The following is a 24,158-nucleotide window of genomic DNA, read 5'->3' on the forward strand; positions in this document are numbered from 1 at the left end:
TCTCACTCTACTCCCCTCCACGCACTCTCCTACCTCTCATCTCAATTTACTCCCCTCCACACACTCTGTCTCTCCTTCAGCAACCAATGCTTTCTGTGGAAGCCCCCACACGCACGCACGGAACACGTGTACACAAACACACACACGAGACACGTCTACAAAAACGCACACAAGGAACACGTGAACACCCACACACACGGGACACGTGTGCAAGCACACACGTGCAACGCACACACGGAACACGTGTTGGGTCCCGCTGGGGTGCGCGGTGCGTCACAATAGCGGTGACGATGACGACACATGCGGCGTCGTCACGAGCTGACGGGACCGGACTGCCGGCGTGCGGACGCACGGAACATCCCCCGCAAGAAAACAGAACGACTCGCAAATCCAGGAGCCGAGCACAGGGCCCCAGGGCAGCAAACAACGTCAAGCTGCCGACAACAACCGCCACGAGAAGAGTTTTAAGAGATATGAACGCTCGCGTGTGTGAGTGAGTGAGTGCGCGTGTGTTAGTGAGTGAGTGTGAGTGCGCGTGTGTGAGTGAGTGAGTGCATGAGTGTGTGCGTGTGTGAGTGTGTGTGAGTGTGTGAGTGCACGTGTGTGAGTGTGTGAGTGAATGTGTGAGTGCGCGTGTGTGAGTGTGTGTGAGTGTGTGAGTGCGCGTGTGTGAGTGTGTGAGTGTATGAGTGTGTGCGTGTGTGAGTGTGTGAGTGTGTGAGTGCACGTGTGTGAGTGTGTGAGTGCGCGTGTGTGAGTGTGTGAGTGCGCGTGTGTGAGTGTGTGAGTGCGCGTGTGTGAGTGTGTGAGTGTATGAGTGTGTGCGTGTGTGAGTGTGTGTGAGTGTGTGAGTGCACGTGTGTGAGTGTGTGAGTGAATGTGTGAGTGCGCGTGTGTGAGTGTGTGTGAGTGTGTGAGTGCGCGTGTGTGAGTGTGTGAGTGTATGAGTGTGTGCGTGTGTGAGTGTGTGAGTGTGTGAGTGCACGTGTGTGAGTGTGTGAGTGCGCGTGTGTGAGTGTGTGAGTGCGCGTGTGTGAGTGTGTGAGTGCGCGTGTGTGAGTTTGTGAGTGCGCGTGTGTGAGTGTGTGAGTGCGCGTGTGTGAGTGTGTGAGTGCGCGGGCGTGTGTGAGTGTGTGTGTGTGAGTGTGTGAGTGCGCGTGTGTGAGTGTGTGAGTGTGTGTGAGTGTGTGAGTGCACGTGTGTGAGTGTGTGAGTGAATGTGTGAGTGCGCGTGTGTGAGTGTGTGTGAGTGTGTGAGTGCGCGGGCGTGTGTGAGTGTGTGTGTGTGAGTGTGTGAGTGCGCGTGTGTGAGTGTGTGAGTGCGCGTGTGAGAGTTTGTGAGTGCGCGTGTGTGAGTGCGCGTGTGTGAGTTTGTGAGTGTGCGTGTGTGAGTGTGTGAGTGCACGTGTGTGAGTGTGTGAGTGCGCGGGCGTGTGTGAGTGCGCATGTGTGAGTGTGTGAGTGCGCGTGTGTGAGTGTGTGAGTGTATGAGTGTGTGCGTGTGTGAGTGTGTGAGTGCGCGTGTGTGTGTGAGTGCACGTAAGTGAGTGTGTGCGTGTGTGTGAGTGCGCGTGTGTTTGTGAGTGCACGTGTGTGAGTGTGTGCGTGCGTGTTTGTGCACGCGTGTGTTTATGCGCGCGTGAGTGTGCGTGGGGAGTGGTGGTGTAGCGATGTGTGTATGCATGCGTGTGTGTGCGTGCGTGCACGCACGTGTGTGTATGCATGCGTGTGTGCGCGTGTGTGTGTGAGTGGGCGTGGGGAGCGGTGGTGCAGTGGTTAGCGTACTGCTCTACGAACCGCGCAACCCAAGTTCGATTCCCCCTCATGGCCACAACCAGTGACGATTATCTGAACCGGTCCTGGGCCTCCCTTAGGTCGACTCAGCTTCAATTGAGTACCTGGTGCGATGTGTTAACATCGTCACGAGGGAGACAAAGGCGGCCGGGCGTGTTTGCTGGCCACCCACCCCCTCGTATGCCGTGCCGGCCTTCATAGGTGCTCGCTAACAGCACTTGCCCCTACAGTCTGTTCAGGCTATACGGGGATTATGTTGTCCTTTGTAGGAGGCTCGTGAAGGACGCTACCAGGCAGTTGGAGGCAATCGCCCTCCAACAACAGCGGATGGCAGAGAAGCCACGCTCACAACATCGAGGCAGAGAGCCGGGCGGCTAAAACGATGCAGCGCGTTGGCAGAGTGGGTGGCACAGGTGGTGCATCTGCCAGTCATCTCAGTCAAACATTGGCAACAGGGCCTGTTTTCCGTGACCTCCTCTGTCAGCCAGCCTTAGACACTAAACGTGGCCTCGAGAGTGCACCTTGCCTGGCACAAGCGCCGCGTTGACGTCGCCGCCCCTACTGGTACATCCGTGCAAAAATAGCTTCAAAGCTCATCGGATTTCCTCCTCCAGTCTAGATGCAGATTCTGATTCGGACGTCGCGCTCCGAATCCGATTCCCGCCCAGGGCCACCAAGACCAGTCACGATCCGTGCGGACCGCTCCTGGGCCTGCGACGGCGCACAAGAACATCGCCACGTGGGCGTCGAGGAGAGGGGAAGACAAAGGCGGCCGGGGTGTGGGGCTATCCGGGGCCCACCCCGGCCTTCACAGGATGCTGCTGCTGCTGCTGCTGCTAACAGCACTTGCCCCGCCGACAGTCTGTGAAGGGCGGCAGGTGGGGGGGGGATCTTTGTCTCTACATCAGAGGTCGCAACCGGGTACCCGATACCCGTACCCTGCCCGATACCCGGCCCTGGCGACCCAGGTGCGGCCTGGTACGGGTAGGCCGTGAGTCACTGGTGAGTAACCGTTTGTCACTCATTTCCCAACGTCTTGTCTCTTCTCACAATTCAAGTTCCGAGAATCAACCCACCGGCGCCTGCCAACGTGTCTTCATCCCAGAGGTCGCAATCGGGTACCCGATACCCGTACCCTGCCGGGTACGGGTAGGGTACGGGTACGGCCGGGTACGGGTACCCGTTTGCGACCCTGGTGCGGCCGGGTACGGGTACGTTAGGGAATCAAAACCCGTTTGCGACCTCTGCTCGACATGTAGCGAGCACGCGCGCGTCTTGCTAATAAAACGAAACGAGATCAGCGCGGTGGGGGTGGTGGGGGGGTTGGTGGGGGGCTATCGTTGAATGGGTCTGGCGTGCAAGTGGCGGGGGGCCGCACCACCGAGCGCCCCCCCCTGCCCCCCCCCCCCCCCCGGGGGAATGTTGACGCGAACCCTGACAAGCACGGATAGTGCGTAATTACACGCCGCGGCAAACTCACGCGAGCCCCCCACCCCCTCTCCCCTCCATCAACATCACCCAGCCCCTCTGCCCCCCCCCCTCCCCTCCATCAACACCACCCACCCTCTCTGCCCCCCCCACCCCGCTCTATCCACCACCAGAACCTGTCACGTGGCAACACAGGAGAAAGGGAATCCGTTGAGTTGTTTTTTGTTTGTTAACAGGGGCATTAGGGGGCAGTTGTTCTTCACTGATTTTCAGGGGGGGAGGGGGGGGGGTGGCACTTTCGCCGATAAGACATCGGTGAGTGTGCGAGGAGGGGCCACTACAGCATTTTGAAGCCATTGACAGCAGCACGGTGAGGATGACGATAGGGGGAAGGGGTGTCACGGGGGGGGGGGGGGGCATTAAAGGCCCTGCAGTGAAGACCGCTGGGATAGGGGGTGGCGTGGTGGATGGTAAGACAAAGGCGGTCGGGCGTGGTACTGGCCCACCCACATCCCCCCGACTCCATCGTGTGCTGTTCCAGCCTTCGTAAGTTTGCAACCTCGCTTACATAATTTTTTGTGCGTCCCCCGAACCTCCGATCAGCACGGTCGGCTACGTACGGTGCGAAAGAAGTTCAACATTGCACACAGATTACATTACATTGCCCCAACAGTCTGTTCGAGGCTACACGGGAGGGTCTTTGCGTGTGGTGGGTGGCTAAGCCGCAGAGTTAATTTAAAAGCAGGTCCGGTTTAAACATTTATTGAGATTGTGCTCAAATGTGGGCTATGCCGCCTTCGTAGCCGGAGGAATTCTGCCTAAAATATTGATGAATTTACTTAAATTATTCAACACTCGCATAGAGGTGGCCGACTTCCGCGCCCGAGGCGGAATGAATGGACGTGGTGGTGAGGTGCTCGGCAAAGTACGGCTGGGCACCGTCGTCACGGTGATCGTCGTCACCGCTATCATCATCATAATCATCAACATCATCGTCATCGCGTTGCGACCATCAACAATTATCACCGTCGTCATCACATTCACCACTACCACCACCATCATCATGACCACTATCACCTTCACTACCACCATCATCATCACCTTGATCATCATTACCACTGTCGTTAAGACCATCACCACCATCATCATGATCATCATCATGCTGCCATCATACAATCATTACGCTTCTGAATTTTTCATCATCATCATCACATTCAACACTACCATCACCACCATCATCATTATCACCACCACTGGCACCATCACTACCAGTAGCGTTCAGACCATTATCATCATCATCACCATCATCACGCTGCCACCAACAATCATCAACACTTCTGCATCATCATTGTCATCACATTCACCACCACCAAAGACAAAGATCCCCCGTATAGCCTTAGCAGACTGTAGGGGCAAGTGCTGTTAGCGAGCACCTATGAAGGCCGGCACGGCACACGAGGGGGTGGGTGGCCAGCACCACGCCCGACCGCCTTTGTCTCCCCAGTGGCGATGTTCACACACCGCACCAGGTACTCATTTCAGGCTGAGTCGACCTAGGGGAGTCCCAGGACCGGTTCAGATAATCGTCACCGGTGTTGAGCGTGAGTGGGAATCGAACCCGGGTCGCCAGGTTCGTAGCGCAGCGTAGCGCTAACCACTACACTACCGCTCCCCACCACAACCACCACCATTATCACCATCATTGCCATCGTCATCACTACCACTACCCTAAAGACCCATCACCACCATCATCAGCATCACCCTGACACCAACAATCATCCACACTTCAGCATTTATCAATCATCATCGTCATCACATTCAACACAACACCACCACTATCAGCACTATCACCATCACTACCATCATCATCATCACTCCCACTATCGTTAAGACCATCACCACAATCATCATCACCACCACTATCACCATCACTTCCATCATCATCATCATCACTGCCACTATCGTTAAGACCATCATCATCACACTGCCACCAAAATTCATCAACACTTCTGAATTTGTCATCATCATTATAATCATCACATTCACCACACAACCACCACCATCATTATCACCACCAACACTATGATCATCATTGCCACTAGCGTTAAGACTATCACCACCACCATCATCATCACCACCACCACCACCACTATCATTGTCAAGCCAGTCATCATCATCATCACCACCACCACCACCATCAGTAGCACCACCGCCACTATCATTATAATGCCAGCCATCACCATCACCACATGTCCATTGCACCCTCAATGTTTATTGTCCCACATGTTTACAAGTAGTCTACAGACTTGTTTTAACGAGGGTCCTGCCAAGTTTGTGCAGGTGGGGGGGGGGGTGGCAGAGGGGGCGGGAGGGGGGCAATGTTGCTGCTCTGCGCGATGCCAATGAACTCATTTGCGGGTCACTTTGCGCAGCATTATAAAGCGTCGCGTTGCACATCTTTTCTGTAAAGCTTTTGGCGAGCGAAAAAAAATACCCCCGAGAGAATCCGAAGTAACCCGATGCGGAGAGGCGCCCGACTCTGGGAATCGAACCCAGGAGCTCGTAGCTGCGGGGCGCGAGCGCCACCACCTCCCTCAACCGATGAGCACGGTTGGCTACGTACGGTGCGAAAGAAGTTCCACATACGTACTCTACTACTGCCCTCTCATGCACAGCAGGGAGGGAGGGAGGGCTCTAGCATTTACCCACTCAAGAGCACACCGCTGCATATGGCCACAGCGAGGGTGGAGTGGCGATTCAGTAAAACGTATCCGAGGTGAACTTGTAATATTTACAAAGGTCTTCCTTCACTCACGCCTCATGGCTCCATGCGGTTCAGCGACCCTCCACCTGTGGCACACGGCAGGTGGAGTGGTGGCTAGGAGATGTTAACTACCTCGTCTGGTGTGCAGGAGGTCGTGGGTTCGATCCCGACCCCGACGCCTGCTGCTGTATATTTGGAGTTTGCGTGGATCTGTCTCTCATCATCATCACGGTGGCTAGGAGATGTTAACTACCTCGCCTGGTACACAGGAGGTTGTGGGTTCGATCCCGACGCCTGCTGCTGTATATTTGGGAGTTTGCGTGTCTCTCTCATCATCATCGCGGTGGCTAGGAGATGTTAACTCCATCGCCTGGTACGCAGGAGGTCGTGGGTTCGATCCCCACCCAGACGCCTGCTGCTGTATATTTGGGAGTTTGTGTGTGTCTCTCTCATCATCATCACGGTGGCCAGGAGATGTTAACGACCTCGCCTGGTATACAGGATGTCGTGGGTTCGATCCCGACGCTGCTGTATATTTGGAGTTTGCGTGGCTCTCTCATCATCATCATCACGGTGGCTAGGGGATGTTAACTCCCTCGCCTGGTACACAGGAGGTCGTGGGTTCGATCCCGACCCTGACGCCTGCTGCTGTATATTTGGGAGTTTGCGGTGTCTCTCTCCCTGTGGTCGCGTGGATTTTTCTCCGGGGCCGTCCGGCTTTTTCCCCCCTCCGCATTTAGAATGGACGTCACCACGCTTTTGGATTTCCCCACGACCAGCCCCTTCGTTGGGGTACCGTTCGCGATCGCCTGGTCGCTTGCGAAAAAAGAAAGAGAGCTGCAACGGCCCAGTGGGGCCCTACCTGGTAAAAATCGAGGTTTGGTTTTGTGAGCGAACTGCCCTGGGGTAGGCGCCCGCACTGAGGACGCACATCGGAAGCCAAGCACGGTGGGGGGGGGGGGGCCGTGCAGGCATTCGTAATTGGTGCCGCTCGCTAACAGCACTTGCCCCAGCGGTCTAATTGAAGGCTATATGGTGACGGGAGGGGGTATCTACGTATTTGTCTTTGAAGGGAAAGTGGGTTGGGGAAGCCAAGGTGGGAGGTATGGGGGAGAGGAGGGGTGGGGAGGATTCGGTGGAGGTGGGGGGGGGGTTCTCGTAGCCTGGGGGCAAATATTCCTAGATCCGGCCACATGATCTGTGTGTGTGTGGCTATCTTCCCCCCCCCACCCACCCCCCTTGTTCCTCATTACTCAGCACCTCAGTCTCCCCAGGCTTCCTAGCTTCTCTCTCTCTCTGCTCTGGGACTCCGAGTTGACTTTGTGGAATAGCAATGAACAGGCATTTGCCGATTCATTACTTTGTGGTGGTGTTGTGGTCGCGATGATGGGGCGCCGCGGTTAACTCCCTCGCCTGGTACGCAGGAGTGCGTGGGTTCGATCACGACCCTGACGCCTGCTGCTGTATATTTGGAGTTTGCGTGTCTCTCACTCTCTCATCACCATCACGATGGCTAGGAGATGTTCACTACCTCACCTGGTATACAGGAGGTCGTGGGTTCGATCCCGACCCTGACGCCCGCTGTATATTTGGAGTTTGCGTGTCTCTCTCTCTCTCATCATTATCACGGTGGCTAGGAGATGTCCACTACCTCACCTGGTATACAGGAGGTCGTGGGTTCGATCCCGACCCTGACGTCCGCTGTATATTTGGAGTTTGCGTGTCTCTCTCTCTCTCATCATTATCACGGTGGCTAGGAGATGTTCACTACCTCACCTGGTATACAGGAGGTCGTGGGTTCGATCCCGACCCTGACGCCCGCTGTATATTTGGAGTTTGCGTGTCTCTCTCTCTCTCATCATTATCACGGTGGCTAGGAGATGTTCACTACCTCGCCTGGTATACAGGAGGTCGTGGGTTCCATCCCGACCCTGACGCCTGCTGCTGTATATTTGGAGGTTGTGTGTGTCTCTCTCTCATCATCACTGTGGCTAGAAGATGTTAACTACCTCGCCTGGCGTGGAGGAGGTCGTGGGTTCGATCCCGACCCTGACGCCCGCTGTATATTTGGAGTTTGCGTGTCTCTCTCTCTCCCGCGTGGTAGTTGCGTGAATTTTCCTCCGAGTCCTCCAGTTATTCCCTCCACATTTAGAATCGACGTGACGCGTTCAGAGCTATTTAGCGACTGCTATGAATTTCCACACGATGATGATGATGATCCGCCACTTTGTTGAGCTATCATTTGTGATGACCAGGTCCTTTCTGAAAAATAAGTTAATGCCTCAGTGGCCCTTACCTGGTAATGTAAGAAAAAAAGTTATTTGTAGAAAGTCTATTTTGAAACTGATGTGTTTACCTTTCCCATACGTTGCACTCGTTGTTGTTGTAAACCTTCTGACCTGCCCCTACTTGGCATCTGTGGATAATGCGCTTTATAGCTCATCGGATTCCTCCAGTATATAAAAACAATTTTCTGATTCTGACCAACTCTTACCCGACAAGTCTGTTAAAGGCTACACGGGGAGCTCTTTGGGTTGATATACTGTGTTTAACTTGCGTGTGTGTCGTGCCGCGTTATGCCGAGTTGTACGTGTGTAAGTGGCGGGTGTGGGGGGGTGTGGGGTGGTGAAGGGGGGGTGGTGGAGTGGGGGGGTGGGAAAGTGGGGGCGTGGTGGGGTGGGGGGGGGGGTGTGGGGGGGTGGGGGGGTGGTGGCGGTGGGGGGGTGGGTGGCGTCGTTGGGGTGGGGGGGGTGGTGGAGTGGGGGGGTGGGGGAGTGGGGGGGGGGGGGTGATGGCAGTGGGGGGGTGGGTGGTGTCGTTGGGGTGGGGGGTGTGGGGGGTGTGGGGCGGTGGTGGGGTGGTGGAGTGGGGGGGTGGTGGGGTGGTGGAGTGGTGGAGTGGGGGGGTGGTGGAGTGTGTGTGTGGGGGTGTGTGTGGGTGTGTGTGGGTGTGTGGGGGTGTGTGGGGGTGTGTGTGGGTGTGTGGGGGTGTGTGTGGGTGTGTGTGGGTGTGTGTGGGTGTGTTGGTGTGTGTGTGTGGGTGTGGGTGTTGGTGTGTGTGTGTGTGGGTGTGTGTGGGTGTGTGTGGGTGTGTGTGTATGTGTGATCGACGCCCGGGTGCGATCAAGGGATGGCTCCCTATTGGTCAACCACGTTATGTATGCCGATGATTTGGTAATAGCTGCTCATTCAGAAGAGGAGTTGGAGACGCTGCTGCTGAGACTGGAGCGTGCTACTAAGAGGTGGGGCCTTACCATCAGCCCCACCAAAACTAAGCACCTGCCTGGGTATTTTGTACCATCGGGCACTCCACCCCAACAACTCCCAATCGGTGATGGGGCAGTTGTGGAGAGAGTGGAGAGTTTCCCATACCTGGGCAGTGTGCTTATGACCGGCTCCAGTTTATCAGCAGAGGTCTCACTCCGAATCAGTCGAGCGGCAATATCTTTTCATCGGTTGCGTAACGCTGTGTGGAAGCTACCTGGTCTGTCGCTCCGCACGAAGCTTCAGGTCTTCTCGGCCACGGTCATTCCCTCCCTTCTCTACGCTTGCGAAACGTGGACCCCCCTAGTGGAGCATCTTCGCCGGTTGGAAACATTTAGGCTGGCCTGCCTACGATCCATCCTGGGTTTAACCAGGCTGGATTGTGTGAGGAGCTCACAAGTCCTTGAAAGATCTGGGCAAAGTCCCATCAGTGAGCTCCTCCGGCAGGCAAGGCTGCGTTGGCTGGGTCATGTAGCCCGCATGCCCAGCCACCGCATGCCTAAACAGCTTTTGTTCGGCCGGATCGAGGGGGCTAAACGGGCGCGGCACGGGCTAGAGAAGAGATGGAGTGATGTGGTACAGGAGGACGTGGAGCTGAGTGGACTTGCCGATGACTGGTACCAGCGGTGTCAAGATCGGCCTCAGTGGAGGAGGCTCGTGAAGGACGCTACTGGGCAGTTGGAGGCAGTCGCCCTCCAACAACAACGGAGGGCGGAGGAGCGACGCTCACAACAACGAGCGGAGCGCCGGGTGGCTAAAGCACAGCAAGTTGGCACAGTAGGGGGCACAGGTGGTGCATCAGCCAGTCATCTCGGTCATCTCGGTCAGTCGACCCGTGGCACCTGGGTCTGCCCCGTGACCTCCTGCCAGCGGGCGTTCGACACTTCACGTGGCCTCAGGGTGCACATGGCCTGGCACAAGCGTCGTGGTGACGTCACCGCCACTTAGTGGCGAATGGCGGTTGTTGTTGTTGTTGTTGTGTATGTGTGTGTGGGTGTGTGTGGGTGTTCGTGTGTGTGTGTGTGGGGGTGTGTGTGGGTGTGTGTGGGTGTGTGTGTGTGGGTGTGTGTGTGTGGGTGTGTGTGTGTGTGGGTGTGTGTGTGTGTGGGTGTGTGTGTGTGTGGGTGTGTGTGTGTGGGTGTGTGTGGGTGTATGTGTGTGTGTGTGGGTGTGTGTGGGTGTGTGTGTGTGTGGGTGTGTGTGGGTGTGTGTGTGTGTGGGTGTGTGTGGGTGTGTGTGGGTGTGTGTGTGTGTGGGTGTGTGTGTGTGGGTGTGTGTGTGTGTGGGTGTGTGTGTGTATGTGTATGTGTGTGTGTGGGTGTGTGTGTGTGGGTGTGTGTGTGTGTGGGTGTATGTGTGTGTGTATGTGTGTGTGTATGTGTGTGTGTATGTGTGTGTGTGGGTGTGGGTGTGTGTGGGTGTGTGTGTGTTGGTGTGTGTGGGTGTGTGTGTGTGTGTGGGTGTGTGTGGGTGTGTGTGTGTGGGTGTGTGTGGGTGTGTGTGTGTGTGGATGTGTGTGGGTGTGTGTGTGTGGGTGTGTGTGGGTGTGTGTGTGTGTGTATGTGTGTGGGTGTGTGTGGGTGTGTGTGTGTATGTGTGTGTGTGTGGGTGTGGGTGTGTTTGTGTGTGGGTGTGTGTGTGTGTGGGTGTGTGTGTGTGTGTGGGTGTGTGTGGGTGTGTGTGGGTGTGTGTGTGTATGTATGTGTGTGTGTGTGTGGGTGTGTGTGGGTGTGTATGTTTGTGTGTGTATGTGTGTGTGTGGGTGTGTGTGTGTGTATGTGTGTGTGGGGTCACCTGCTCCTTGAGCTCTGACAGCTGGGAGGAGAGCGCCGTGACGAGTCGCGCCGTCGCGTCCAGCCGCTCCTGCAGGCCGCGCAGCTCGTTCTGCTCCCCCTCGCCGTCGGCGCTCACCAGCGACATCGCGCGCATCCGCGGGAACCAGTCCAGGTTGTGCTCCTGCACAGGGGGGAGGGGGGGGGGATGACGGCGGTAACGGCGGGGGGCCCTCGTTGCGAAACGTCGGACGTCGGCGCCTGACGCTGTCGGACGCGGAGCGAGTCGGGGTGGCGTGGGGAACGGGGGGGGGGGGGAGAGCTCGCCCTCGACCGCGTGTGCACGCACGCACGCAAGTTGAACTTTCGCGCCGCGACTATTGGGGGCGTGCGAGCCGGAGGCCGCTGAGCGGGACGACTCGGAGGCAGCTCTGTGGTGTCTGCTTCCCCGGGGGCCGTTCCGCAACGCCGGGGGGGGGGGGGGGGGTGTGGGGGTGGTGGCGGTGGGGTGGGTGGGGGGGGTGTGGGGGGTGTGGGGCGGTGTTGGGGTGGTGGCGGTGGGGGGGTGGGGGGGTGGTTGTGGTGGGGGGGTGGGGGGGGTGTGGGGGGGTGGTGGCGGTGGGGGGGTGGGGGAGTGGTGGAGTGGGGGGGGTGGGGGAGTGGTGGGGTGTGGGCGGTAGTGGGGTGGCGGTGGGGGGGTGGGGGGGTGTGGGGGGGTGGTGGCGGTGGGGGGGTGGGGGAGTGGTGGAGTGGGGGGGTGGGGGAGTGGTGGGGTGTGGGCGGTAGTGGGGTGGTGGAGTGGGGGGGTAGGGGGGGTGGGGGGGGGTGGTGGCGGTGGGGGGGGGGTGGGTGGCGTCGTTGGGGTGGGGGGTGTGGGGCGGTGGTAGGGTGGTGGAGTGGGGGGGGTGTTGGGCGTGGTGGTGGGGGGTGTCGCGCCGCTCAGAAAAGACGTCGGCACGGACGCCTCCTCTCGCGGTTGCGACGCCGATGTCGCAATGGGCGTGAGAGTGCGCGCTAAAAAGTGAAACGCGAAAAATCTCCCACCCCCCCCCCCCCAAAAGCGACACTTATTTTTGTTTAAAACGTACCGCCACATAGGCGATCGGGGAAAGGCAGAGACGATTGACATTTTTTTTTTACGCGGCGCGTTTGGGAGTTGATAATAATCCGCACTTTAAGCGCGAGGGTTTATTTCCCCACCCCCCCACCGCGCCCCCCCCCCCCCCCAGACAAAAAACGCAGATTAAAAATGTCAGAGGCGAGGACTGTGATTAATGCCGGTAACGGAGGCCATTCTAATTTTAGTCGAGGTGGCGGCAGCCGCAGAAACAAAAAAGAAAAGGAAGGCAAAGGCCCTCACGCAAAAAAAAAAATCTGAAGAGGCAAAAAAAATGAAAACGAGATTTTTTTTTTTATAATGAACGTAGCAGAAAGATCACGGCAACGGCAGCGCGTTTCATCCCAATTACGGCAACGATCCGAGCAGACGTTTCTTTTTTGTTCTCCGCCGTCGAAGTACCCCGAAAGAAATAAAAATAAAACGTCGCGACCAAAAATAGACGAGGCAAAACAATAGAGGCAGTGATGGCAAAGCGTGTAAAGATGATGAAAAAAAACACACATCTCTTTGCCTCTGAAGGTTTCATTGCATTCTGTAAAAAGGCAGGCTGCTCTCTGTGAGAGTGCTGCACGGGGTGGTACGGGAGGTAAAGCAGAATTCTCGTCGCCTAGGTGGCAAGCGGTTAGCGACGCAAATTTCTGTACAGAAGGTCACAAAGAATAATGATGGCAATGATGAAAATAAACGCTTTTTTGTGTTAGATCGCGTAAATATGTAAATGTGTCGTTAAAACCCCGCCACCACACGACACAGCCAACTAATAAGGGTTGTCACGTGAACAGAACGTGTGGTCGCGTGGATTTTTCTCCGGGTCCTCCGATTTTTCCCCTCCACATTTAGAATCAACATCACGCGTTTGGAGTATTTGGCTGCTGCGATACATTTCCACATGATGATGATAAGCCACTTCGTTGGAGCTATCATTTGTGCTAGCCAGGTCACTTGTGAAAAAGAGCTCCACAGCTAAGTGAGCTTCACCTGGTAAAATAAATACAATAAAATAGACGATTTAAACGGTAAAAAAAAGTGTTTTAGTTTTCGTGGTTGTGCCGATGATAAGCCGCTTTGCCTGAGTTTGTTCTGCAGAAGGGATTTTTTGCGTGAATGAAACGCACAACTTGAGATCTCTCTCTGCATCTCGCAGCACGGTGCAAAAAATGCCACCCACAAAAAATCAAACGACCCAAGGAGCAGCCCCGTATAGCCTCTAACAGAATTGTGGGGTAAAAGGTGTTCAGAATCAGATTTTTCAAAAATAATTGTGTACACAGTTGCTTCAAAAAAATGTGAACACATCTGAAAATTTGCAACAACACCACAAAGAAATGTGCCTCTGGGCTCTGGAGACCACCTGGAGAAGATTCCAGGCGCGCGTTGACAATGATGGTGATAATTTTATTATTCTATTTTTATTATTTTATTATTTCCCTTCTACGTGACTTTACCGAAAGAACCAAGAGAAATGGAGACTCTTTGACTTTTTGAAGTGATTAACATTACACTTGTTACGTGTTAACATTTTTTTGAAGCACACTGTACATACCGTTGGAATCCGATGAGCTATCAAGCTCTTTTTTTCACAGATGCCAAGTAGGGGCAGGTCAGAAGGTTAACAACAACAAAGTATGGGAAAGGTAAACACATCACTTTCAAAATAAACTGTCTACAAATAAAACTGAACCATTTTTTTTATCTTACCAGGTTAAGCCCACTGAGCCATTTGGCGTATTTTTCGGAAGCGACTTGAACACCACAAAACGACAGCTCGACGAAGTTGGCGGCTTATCATGTGGAAATCCACAGCAGCAAAATAAATCCTCAGGTGAAGAACACTCTGTCTTCTCGACAGCCCTGTTCTTCACCTGAGGATGGCTGCTTGCGTTGTGGCCAAAACGTCGTGAGAATTATTTTACTATGTTTTATTTTTATTATTTTATTATTTCCATTCTACGTGACTTTACGGAAAGAACCAAGAAGACGAATCCCTCTAGTCACAAAAGCTTTAAATCGAAATTAAACCGAACAATCTCGACGCATGTTGATGATAACACGTGGACGGAAAAACCGGAGGACCCAGAGGTAAAAATCCACGCAAACCAAGGAGAGAACATGCAAACTCCAAATATACAGGTATCAGGGTCGGGATTGAACCCACGACCTCCAGTATACCAGGCAAGGTAGTTAACATCTCACAACCGTGGCACCACCCAATAATAACGACGAGCTCGATAGATCTATCGACTCACATAGAGCACACTCGATTGCACTAGGAGGCTTTGATCCAGCAATGGATTGATCACGGCTGATGAGGATGATGATGACGATGATGACGAGGCCGGAATACAGCGCACGAGGGGGTGGTGCTGCGACCAGCACCGCCGCCGGTGTTGACACGCCGCGCCGGGTACTCGTATCAGGTCTCAGTCGGCATAAGAGGCTCAGGACCGGTTAAAATATTCGCCACCGCTATCGCCCGCGAGCGGCAATCGTCGCTCGGTTCGCCCGTGCTCGAACGCTAACCGCTGCGCCACCGCTCCTCGAGTTCGAGTCCCGCTCGCGGACAACGGCAGCGATGGCGATCATCCCAACCGGTCATGGGCCTCCCCTCGGTCGACTTGGCCTCGAATGAGTGCCCGGCGCGACGTGTAAACGCCGTGTGCTCGTGTGCCGTGCCGGCCTTCGTAGGTGCTGCTCGCTAACAGCACTTGCCCCGTAAGTCTGCTAATGTTGTTCCAGGGGGAGGGGGGGGGGGACTTTGTCTTTGGTGAACAACCGCGCCACGCAAACCCCCGCCCCCCTAAAACACACACAACAGCACAGGAGCGTGAATGCACGGCAGAGTGAATGCACGGCAGAGTGAACGCACGGCAGAGTGAACGCACAGGAGCGTTAACGCACGGCAAAGTGAACGCACGGCAAAGTGAACGCACGGCAAAGTGAACGCACGGCAAAGTGAACGCACGGTAAAGTGAACGCACGGCAGAGTGAACGCACGGCAAAGTGAACGCACGGCAAAGTGAACGCACGGCAAAGTGAACGCACGGCAAAGTGAACGCACGGCAAAGTGAACGCACGGCAGAGTGAACGCACGGCAAAGTGAACGCACGGCAGAGTGAACGCACGGCAAAGTGAACGCACGGCAGAGTGAACGCACGACAGAGTGAACGCATGGCAGAGTGAACGCACAGGAGCGTTAACGCACGGCAAAGTGAACGCACGGCAAAGTGAACGCACGGCAAAGTGAACGCACGGCAAAGCGAACGCACGGCAAAGTGAACACATGGCAAAGTGAACGCACGGCAGAGTGAACGCACGGCAAAGCGAACGCACGGCAAAGTGAACACATGGCAAAGTGAACGCGGCACGCACCGTGACTCTGCCGACCGGAGATCTCTCCTCGCACCGCGCACTCAACCTGGTCAATCGCTACGCTCAGTCCCCCCCCACCCCCCCCGGCGCGACAGGAATGATTGCAGAAGCATAAATCATCACCGTCGCCGCGAGCCCTTCGTCTCCCTCGTCTTGCTCCCCTCATCTCCCGTGCCCCCCCTCTCATCCCCTTCCATGGTTACAATGGTTATCTTTTTCATGAGCTATTGGAATAAACTGCAGAATGCAGAGGAAACTCGTGCAGAACATGGGGAGCACATTCAAGTTCAACACACACACACACACTGTAGAACATGGGAAGCACATACAAGCTCAACACACACACACACTGTAGAACATGGGAAGCACATACAAGCTCAACACACACACACACACTGTAGAACATGGGAAGCACATACAAGCTCAACACACACACTGTAGAACATGGGGAGCACATACAAGTTCAACACACACACACATACTCTGTAGAACATGGGGAGCACATACAAGTTCAACACACACACACACACACACTCTGTAGAACATGGGGAGCACATATAAGTTCAACACACACACACACACTCTGTAGAACATGGGGAGCACATACAAGTTCAACACACACACACACACTCTGTAGAACATGGGGAGCACATATAAGTTCAACACACACACACACACTCTGTAGAACATGGGGAGCACATACAAGTTCAACACACACACACATACTCTGTAGAACATGGGGAACACATACAAGTTCAACACACACACACACACTCTGTAGAACATGGGGAGCACATACAAGCTCAACACACACACTGTAGAACATGGGAAGCACATACAAGTTCAACACACACACACTCTGTAGAACATGGGGAGCACATACAAGCTCAACACACACACACTTTGTAGAACATGGGGAGCACATACAAGTTCAACACACACACACATACTCTGTAGAACATGGGGAGCACATTCAAGTTCAACACACACACACACTCTGTAGAACATGGGGAGCACATACAAGTTCAACACACACACACTCTGTAGAACATGGGGAGCACATACAAGTTCAACACACACACACATACTCTGTAGAACATGGGGAACACATACAAGCTCAACACACACACACACTGTAGAACATGGGAAGCACATACAAGTTCAACACACACACACACTCTGTAGAACATGGGGAGCACATACAAGCTCAACACACACACACTCTGCAGAACATGGGAAGCACATACAAGTTCAACACACACAAACTCTGCAGAACATGGGGAGCACATACAAGTTCAACACACACACACTCTGCAGAACAGGGGGAGCACATTCAAGTTCAACACACACACACACACTCTGTAGAACATGGGGAGCACATACAAGTTCAACACACACACACACTCTGCAGAACATGGGGAGCACATACAAGTTCAACACACACACACATACTCTGTAGAACATGGGGAGCACATACAAGCTCAACACACACACACACTGTAGAACATGGGGAGCACATACAAGTTCAACACACACACACACACTCTGCAGAACATGGGGAGCACATACAAGCTCAACACACACACTCTCTACAGAACATGGGGAGCACATTCAAGTTCAACACACACACACACACTCGGCAGAACATGGGGAGCACATACAAGCTCAACACACACACACTCTACAGAACATGGGGAGCACATACAAGTTCAACACACACACACACACTCGGCAGAACATGGGGAGCACATACAAGTTCAACACACACACACACACTCGGCAGAACATGGGGAGCACATACAAGTTCAACACACACACACACACTCGGCAGAACATGGGGAGCACATTCAAGTTCAACACTCACACACACACTCGGCAGAACATGGGGAGCACATTCAAGTTCAACACACACACACACACTCGGCAGAACATGGGGAGCACATTCAAGTTCAACACACACACACACACTCGGCAGAACATGGGGAGCACATACAAGCTCAACACACACACTCTCTACAGAACATGGGGAGCACATACAAGTTCAACACACACACACACACTCGGCAGAACATGGGGAGCACATACAAGCTCAACACACACACTCTCTACAGAACATGGGGAGCACATACAAGTTCAACACACACACACTCGGCAGAACATGGGGAGCACATACAAGCTCAACACACACACACTCTACAGAACATGGGGAGCACATACAAGTTCAACACACACACACTCGGCAGAACATGGGGAGCACATACAAGCTCAACACACACACTCTCTACAGAACATGGGGAGCACATACAAGTTCAACACATACTCTGCAGAACATGGGGAGCACATACAAGTTCAACACACACACACACACTCGGCAGAACATGGGGAGCACATACAAGCTCAACACACACACACACACACTGTAGAACATGGGGAGCACATACAAGCTCAACACACACACACACACTGTAGAACATGGGGAGCACATACAAGCTCAACACACACACACACTGTAGAACATGGGGAGCACATACAAGCTCAACACACACACTCTCTACAGAACATGGGGAGCACATACATGTTCAACACACACACACACACACTCTGCAGAACATGGGGAGCACATACATGTTCAACACACACACACACATACTCTGCAGAACATGGGGAGCACATACAAGCTCAACACACACACACACTCTGCAGAACATGGGGAGCACATACAAGTTCAACACACACACACACACACTCTGCAGAACATGGGGAGCACATACATGTTCAACACACACTCTGCAGAACATGGGGAGCACATACACGTTCAACACGGTGTCGCGATCCGAAAATCTCGCGCGTGGATGAACACTGAATAAATCCGCGACTTTTGAGAGTTTCCGTTCCCAGCCCACAGGCTCAACGTCGATGGCGAGCGGGCACCTAAACATCCGTGGAGACATCGGTGAAGAAGAAAGGAAATAAATAAATAAAAATTTCTTAACTAACTAAATATAGGCGCTTTGGATTCCTGCGGTGTTCTGAACACCGCGCCAGGCTGTTGCCGCCTTCGTCAGCCCGCGCAAGTCGGAGCGATCTCCTGTCGCTGCAGAGCCAGTGATGGAAATTCCACATTCCCATGGTGGGGGAGGTGGGGATGGGAGGGGGGTGAGTCAATCCATAAGAGGACAGCTGTTGACTTGCCCACAAAACACGCACCTCCGATGAGCACGGTCGGCTACGTGCGACGCAACATCATACATACGTACAGAGTGGTACTAATTTTATCGACCCCCGGGGGGGGGGGGGGATGATGGGTAAAGCACGATCACACGATTTCACAACTGAGATTTAAACGGCGTTCAAACGCGACCGCGTCTCGACACGCTGCAGATTGACAGTCGGTGTGTCTATTTCATCGAGCGAGAAAGGGAGGGCGAATTAGTAGTCGGTCGTGGGCAGAGGAGGCGTCAAGGTTCTTGAGGCTGGACATGGACATGGATAGGAGGGAGGCAACATCCCAGCACGGCGCGGTCTCGGGGTGGAGGTCTTCATCCAGCGGTGGATTGACAGAGGGCTGCAAAATTAACTATTATTGTAATTTTTCGATTTAAAGCTTTCGTGACTGCAGGGATTCATCTTCTTGGTTCTTTCGGTAAAGTCACGTAGAAGCGAAGTAATAAAATAATAAAAATTAAACATAATAAAATAATTCTCACGACGTTTCGCCTCGACAGACCTGGTCTTCGCCTGAGGACGGCCGCTTGTCTTGTGGCCGAAACGTCGTGAGAATTATTTTATTATGTTTTATTTTTATTATTTTATTACTTCCCTTCTAAGTGACTTTACCGAAAGAACGAAGAAAATTATTGTAATTGCTGACCCAGAGGAGATGGGACGCAAGTGAGTGCGCTGCAGCAGGGAAATGTCACCGTTCGAGCGCGTCGATTCGAAAAAGACGCGGGAGTCGATGGGAGGAGGATGGATCGTGACGTGCCGGGTAGAAAGAGCCTTAATGATGACGTCACCCTGCTACTGCTCTATATAAGAACGGGAGACACAGCAGAACCTCACCATTCTGGCGAATTGCCCGATGATGCTGGATGCAATTACCAGCGAAACGTCGTGCTACTCAAATTGTAAATGTTGTGGTTTCACGCTTCAACACACCGGTGGGGCTAAAGCAGTGAACTATTTGTCTTTTGTCAACGTGACACTTTTTTACTAATTGGCCGTGTCGAGTGGTGGAGGGTTACGACACATTTATAAATAACGCGATCTAAATCCAAAAACGTTGATTTATGAATAATATTGGTCGCGAAAGCCTGCCACGTGTTAAACGGGTAAAAAGAGCCGAGAGGAGAACCCCGACGGAGGGAGAAACGTCGCGGCCGCGGAGCGATCTGAGAGAGTGGTGGGGGTTGACCGAGAGGTGGGCCGACGGAGGCAGAGTGCGAGGCGGGGCTCCACGTGGGGACGCAGGACGTGACGGGCCGTGGGGTGGACGCGGCGATGACGGCAAAGGGGACGAGAGGAGCAAGCTGAGAAAGAGGAGCAGGCAGGCGTGAGAGTGGATGATGGCGATGGCGACGACGATGATGATGGCGATGACGACGATAACGACGACGAAGATGACGATGACGACTACGATGATGACGACGATGATGATGATGGCGATGATGACGACGATGATGGCGATGACGACGATAACGACGACGAAGATGACGATGACGACTACGATGATGACGACGACGATCATGATGGCGATGACGACGACGATGGTGGCGATGACGATGATGGCGATGACGACGATAACGACGACGAAGATGACGACGATGACGACGACAATGACGACGATGATGACAACGATGACGACGACGATGATGATGGCGATGACGACGATAACGACGACGAAGATGACGACGATGACGACGATAACGACGACGAAGATGACGATGACGACTACGATGATGACGACGACGATGATGATGGCGATGACGACGACAATGACGACGATGACGACAACGATGACGACGACGACTACGATAATGACGACGACGATGATGATGGCGATGACGACGACGATGATGATGATAACGACGACGAAGATGACGATGACAACAATGACGACGACGATGATGACGACGACAGCGACTCAAGGTGGCCACACTTTGCTCGCTGAGCGGGTGCTCCGTGTGGACTCGCGCCGCACGGCAATTTGGGCGAAACGCGCAGAGCGGACGCCCAACGCTAACCAACACAAACGAGTCGATTCCTAGGGTCGCCATGACCACCGATCTTTGAGCGCGTGTAGTTTTTTTTTTTGCGCTTTAGGTTTAACCATTCAACCGTCTGAACAACAACAATCCAAAAAATAAATTGGAATAATTAACAAAAACAAAAGCATAAAAAAACGCACAGGGGCAATTAAGGGGCTGGAAACGAGCGAGTGAGCGGATCAGGGGGTCAGGGTGACCCCGGCATCACGGAACGAAATCGCCGGCACTCGCTCGCTACCGCGAAGGACCAATAATGGGGCGCCACGGTGGCTAGGAGACGTTGACTCCCACACCCGGTAAGCAGGAGGTCGTTGGTTCAATGCCAAACCCCGACGCCTGCTTGATATTTGGAGTTTGCGGTGTCTCTCTCCCTCTCTCTCTCTTTCCCCCGTGGTCGCGTTGATTTTTCTCTGCGTCCTCCGTTTTTTTTTGCCCTCCACATTTAAAACCAACGTGCGTTCGGAGTATTTGGCTGCTGCTGCTGCTGTTATAAATTTCCGCGCGAAGACGGGCCACTTCGTTGAGCTATCCATTTGTGTGCCAGGGTGCTTCTTAAACAGAGCCACGTAGCTCAGCGGGGAGGCCTTACCTGGTTAAATCAAAATATAAATTTAGTTTGAAATAGTTTAGTCAATAAATCATTTGTGACCAGGTCACTTCTGAAAATGAGCCATGTAGCTCAGTGGCCCTTTTACCAGGTAAAGTAAAAACAAGAAAATAGTTTTGAATAGTTTAGTCAATAAATAATTTGTGACCAGGTCACTTCTGAAAATGAGCCATGTAGCTCAGTGGGCCTTTTACCTGGTAAAGTAAAAACAAGAAAATAGTTTTGAATACCATTGGAACCTCATTTGCCAGAAGAAAAAATATGATAATTGTTTTTTTACCCTTTTATCTGGCAACAAAACTGACACCTTTTTTACAAGGAGTCATGTTTGCATAGACCACAATACCTGCAGTCATAATGCAAACAAAAAACATAACTCTGATAATCTATGCACTGTCCTTGAAGTTGATTGGTCCACACCCGAGACAGCTTTCCTTAGAGCCTAGTCTCACATGGTGTTGGACCAGATGACGCCAAAAGGCGCAAAAAAGTTATGTTTTTTGTTTGCATTATGACTGCAGGTATTGTAATCTATGCAAACATGACTCCTTGTAAAAAAGGTGTCAGTTTTGTTGCCAGATAAAAGGGTAAAAAAACAATTATCATATTTTGCTGCCTGCAAATGAGGTTCCAATGGTGTAAATGCGTACTCTGATAGTGCATTGTCCTTGAGTTGTGCGCCTTTTGGCGTCATCTGGTCCAACACCATGTGAGACTAGGCTCTAAAGAAAGCTGTCTCGGGTGTGGACCAATCAATTTCAAGGACAGTGCATACATGATCAGAGTTGTGTTTTTTGTTTGCATTATGACTGCAGGTATTGTGGTCGATGCAAACATGACTCCTTGTAAAAAAGGTGTCAGTTTTCTTGCCAGATAAAAGGGTAAAAAAACAATTATCATTGTTTTGAATAGTTTAGTAAATAAATCGCGCGCGTACTGCCACGTTGAGCCATCTGATGTGGGCCACTGCGGCTCAAAGCGCCACGGCACGGCGTGGCGCTCCCTTCGCCAATACGGAACCGAGGCTTTGTGTGACTCACGCGAACGCACAACTGAGGCCCTGTGCGTGTCTCACGTGCGCACGTCGGACGCAAGAGGCGGCCGGCTGGCTCAGAGGTCAGAGGTTTAGGGTGCTGAAACAGAGCTCAAGCGCTGCAAGTTGATGATTCTCAGCCTGCTCACCAATGATTGCTGCGTAGAGATCGATAGAGTTCATTTAGATAACCCGTGGACTCGCATAGAGGCCCTTAGACTCATATTGAGAGCCTTAGACTCACATAGAGACCTTTAGACTCACATAGTTTACCTTAGATTCGCACAGACCCTTAGACTCGCATAGATACACTAAGACTCGCATTGAGACCATTAGACTCACAAAGAGACGCTTAGACTCACGTAGAGACCCTCAAACTAATATAGAGAGCCTTAGACTCACATTGAGAGCCTCAGACTCACATAGAGACCCTTAGACTCATGTAGAAACCCTTAGACTCACATCGATGCTTAGACTCGTATATTTACCCTTTAGACTCACATATAAAGCCTTAGACTCACATATATCGGCTTAGATTCGCACAGACCCTTAGACTCGCATAGATACACTAAGACTCGCATTCAGACCATTAGACTCACGTAGAAACCCTTAGACTCACATAGAGACCCTTAGACTCATATAGAGAGCCTTAGACTCGCATAGAGACACAGATTCACGTAAAGAAGAAAAAAACCCGTGCGTGCGTGCGTGCGTGCGTGCGTGCGTGCGTGCGTGCGTGCGTGCGTGCGTGTAGACTTTAGTTGTGATCAAACCGGGTTCTCAAGTGTGCATGGAGTTGATGGGTCTTAGCCTGGCCACCAATGACTGCACGAAGGTGCCCACGGAGACCCAAATAGAGATCCCAACATTCTGAGACCCCCTTTTAAGTGACATCAACAACTCACGGTCGGTCGGTCGGTGCGGCGGGCGGACGAAAAAAATGGATTTCGAACCCCCACCTAGATGAAACTCTCCGGCCACCTGGCCGCACCTCTGACCGATACAGAACGATAATTAGGCATCATCGTCGTCATCGTCGTCGTCACTGTCGCCATCATCGGGTGCCGTGATCGCGTGACGCAGGGAAGGCAACGAGAAGGAACGGCGGCTCCTCCGGGGAGCTCAATCGTCCACGAGCAGCTCCGCCAAGTCTCGGCTCCTGGCCCGTAATTAGTGCCACTCACTCCGGCACGCAACGACGCTCCTCCGTTCTCCGTGAGCAAAAATGCCCCCTCCCCCCACCCCCTTCCACCCCCAACACCGGAGTCTCAATTCTCTCCACAGGTTGCCAATTCACCTGCGCTCCAATTACGACGCTTTTGCCTTTTGTCTCGCGGGAAGAATCCATTCACGTCACCGTAGCCTTCCTCTCCACTCCGAGAGTCGAGGAAGTGCGGTCGACCACCTCCCCCCCCCCACCCCCGCCCCGGACAGCCCCCTACGTCTCCCGCGGTTGTCTTCCCAACCTTTCGAAAAGAGACAAAATTAAAGACAAAGGTGGCCCCTTGTACCACTAGGACGGACTGTTGGGGGAAAGTGATGCTCGCCTATGAAGGCCCGCACGAGGTGAGGTGGGTGGCCAGCAACCACGCCCGACCGCCTTTGTCTCCCCAGTGGCGCTGTTTCTACACAGCGCATCTGGAACTCATGTGAGGCTGAGTCGACCTAGGGGAGGCCCAGGACAGGTTACGGGAAATGAACTCGGGTCGCGCTGACCACCGTGCTACACACACACACACGG

General features: G+C 53.3%; 1 protein-coding gene across 2 annotated transcripts in view; it reads right to left on the minus strand.

Annotated features, from left to right (window-relative positions):
* The window catches only part of LOC144945596 (inositol 1,4,5-trisphosphate-gated calcium channel ITPR1-like), a 252,589-nt gene that overhangs the window by 4,106 nt on the left and 224,325 nt on the right, over nt 1-24,158 (minus strand). For both annotated transcript variants that reach the window (XM_078874090.1, XM_078874089.1), the window contains exon 55: nt 11,044-11,205. In XM_078874090.1, the coding sequence (XP_078730216.1) occupies nt 11,044-11,205 (162 nt within the window). The remainder of the gene's footprint in view (nt 1-11,043; nt 11,206-24,158) is intronic.

Source organism: Lampetra fluviatilis, chromosome 38, assembly GCF_964198595.1.
Source record: "Lampetra fluviatilis chromosome 38, kcLamFluv1.1, whole genome shotgun sequence".
NCBI lineage: Eukaryota > Metazoa > Chordata > Hyperoartia > Petromyzontiformes > Petromyzontidae > Lampetra > Lampetra fluviatilis.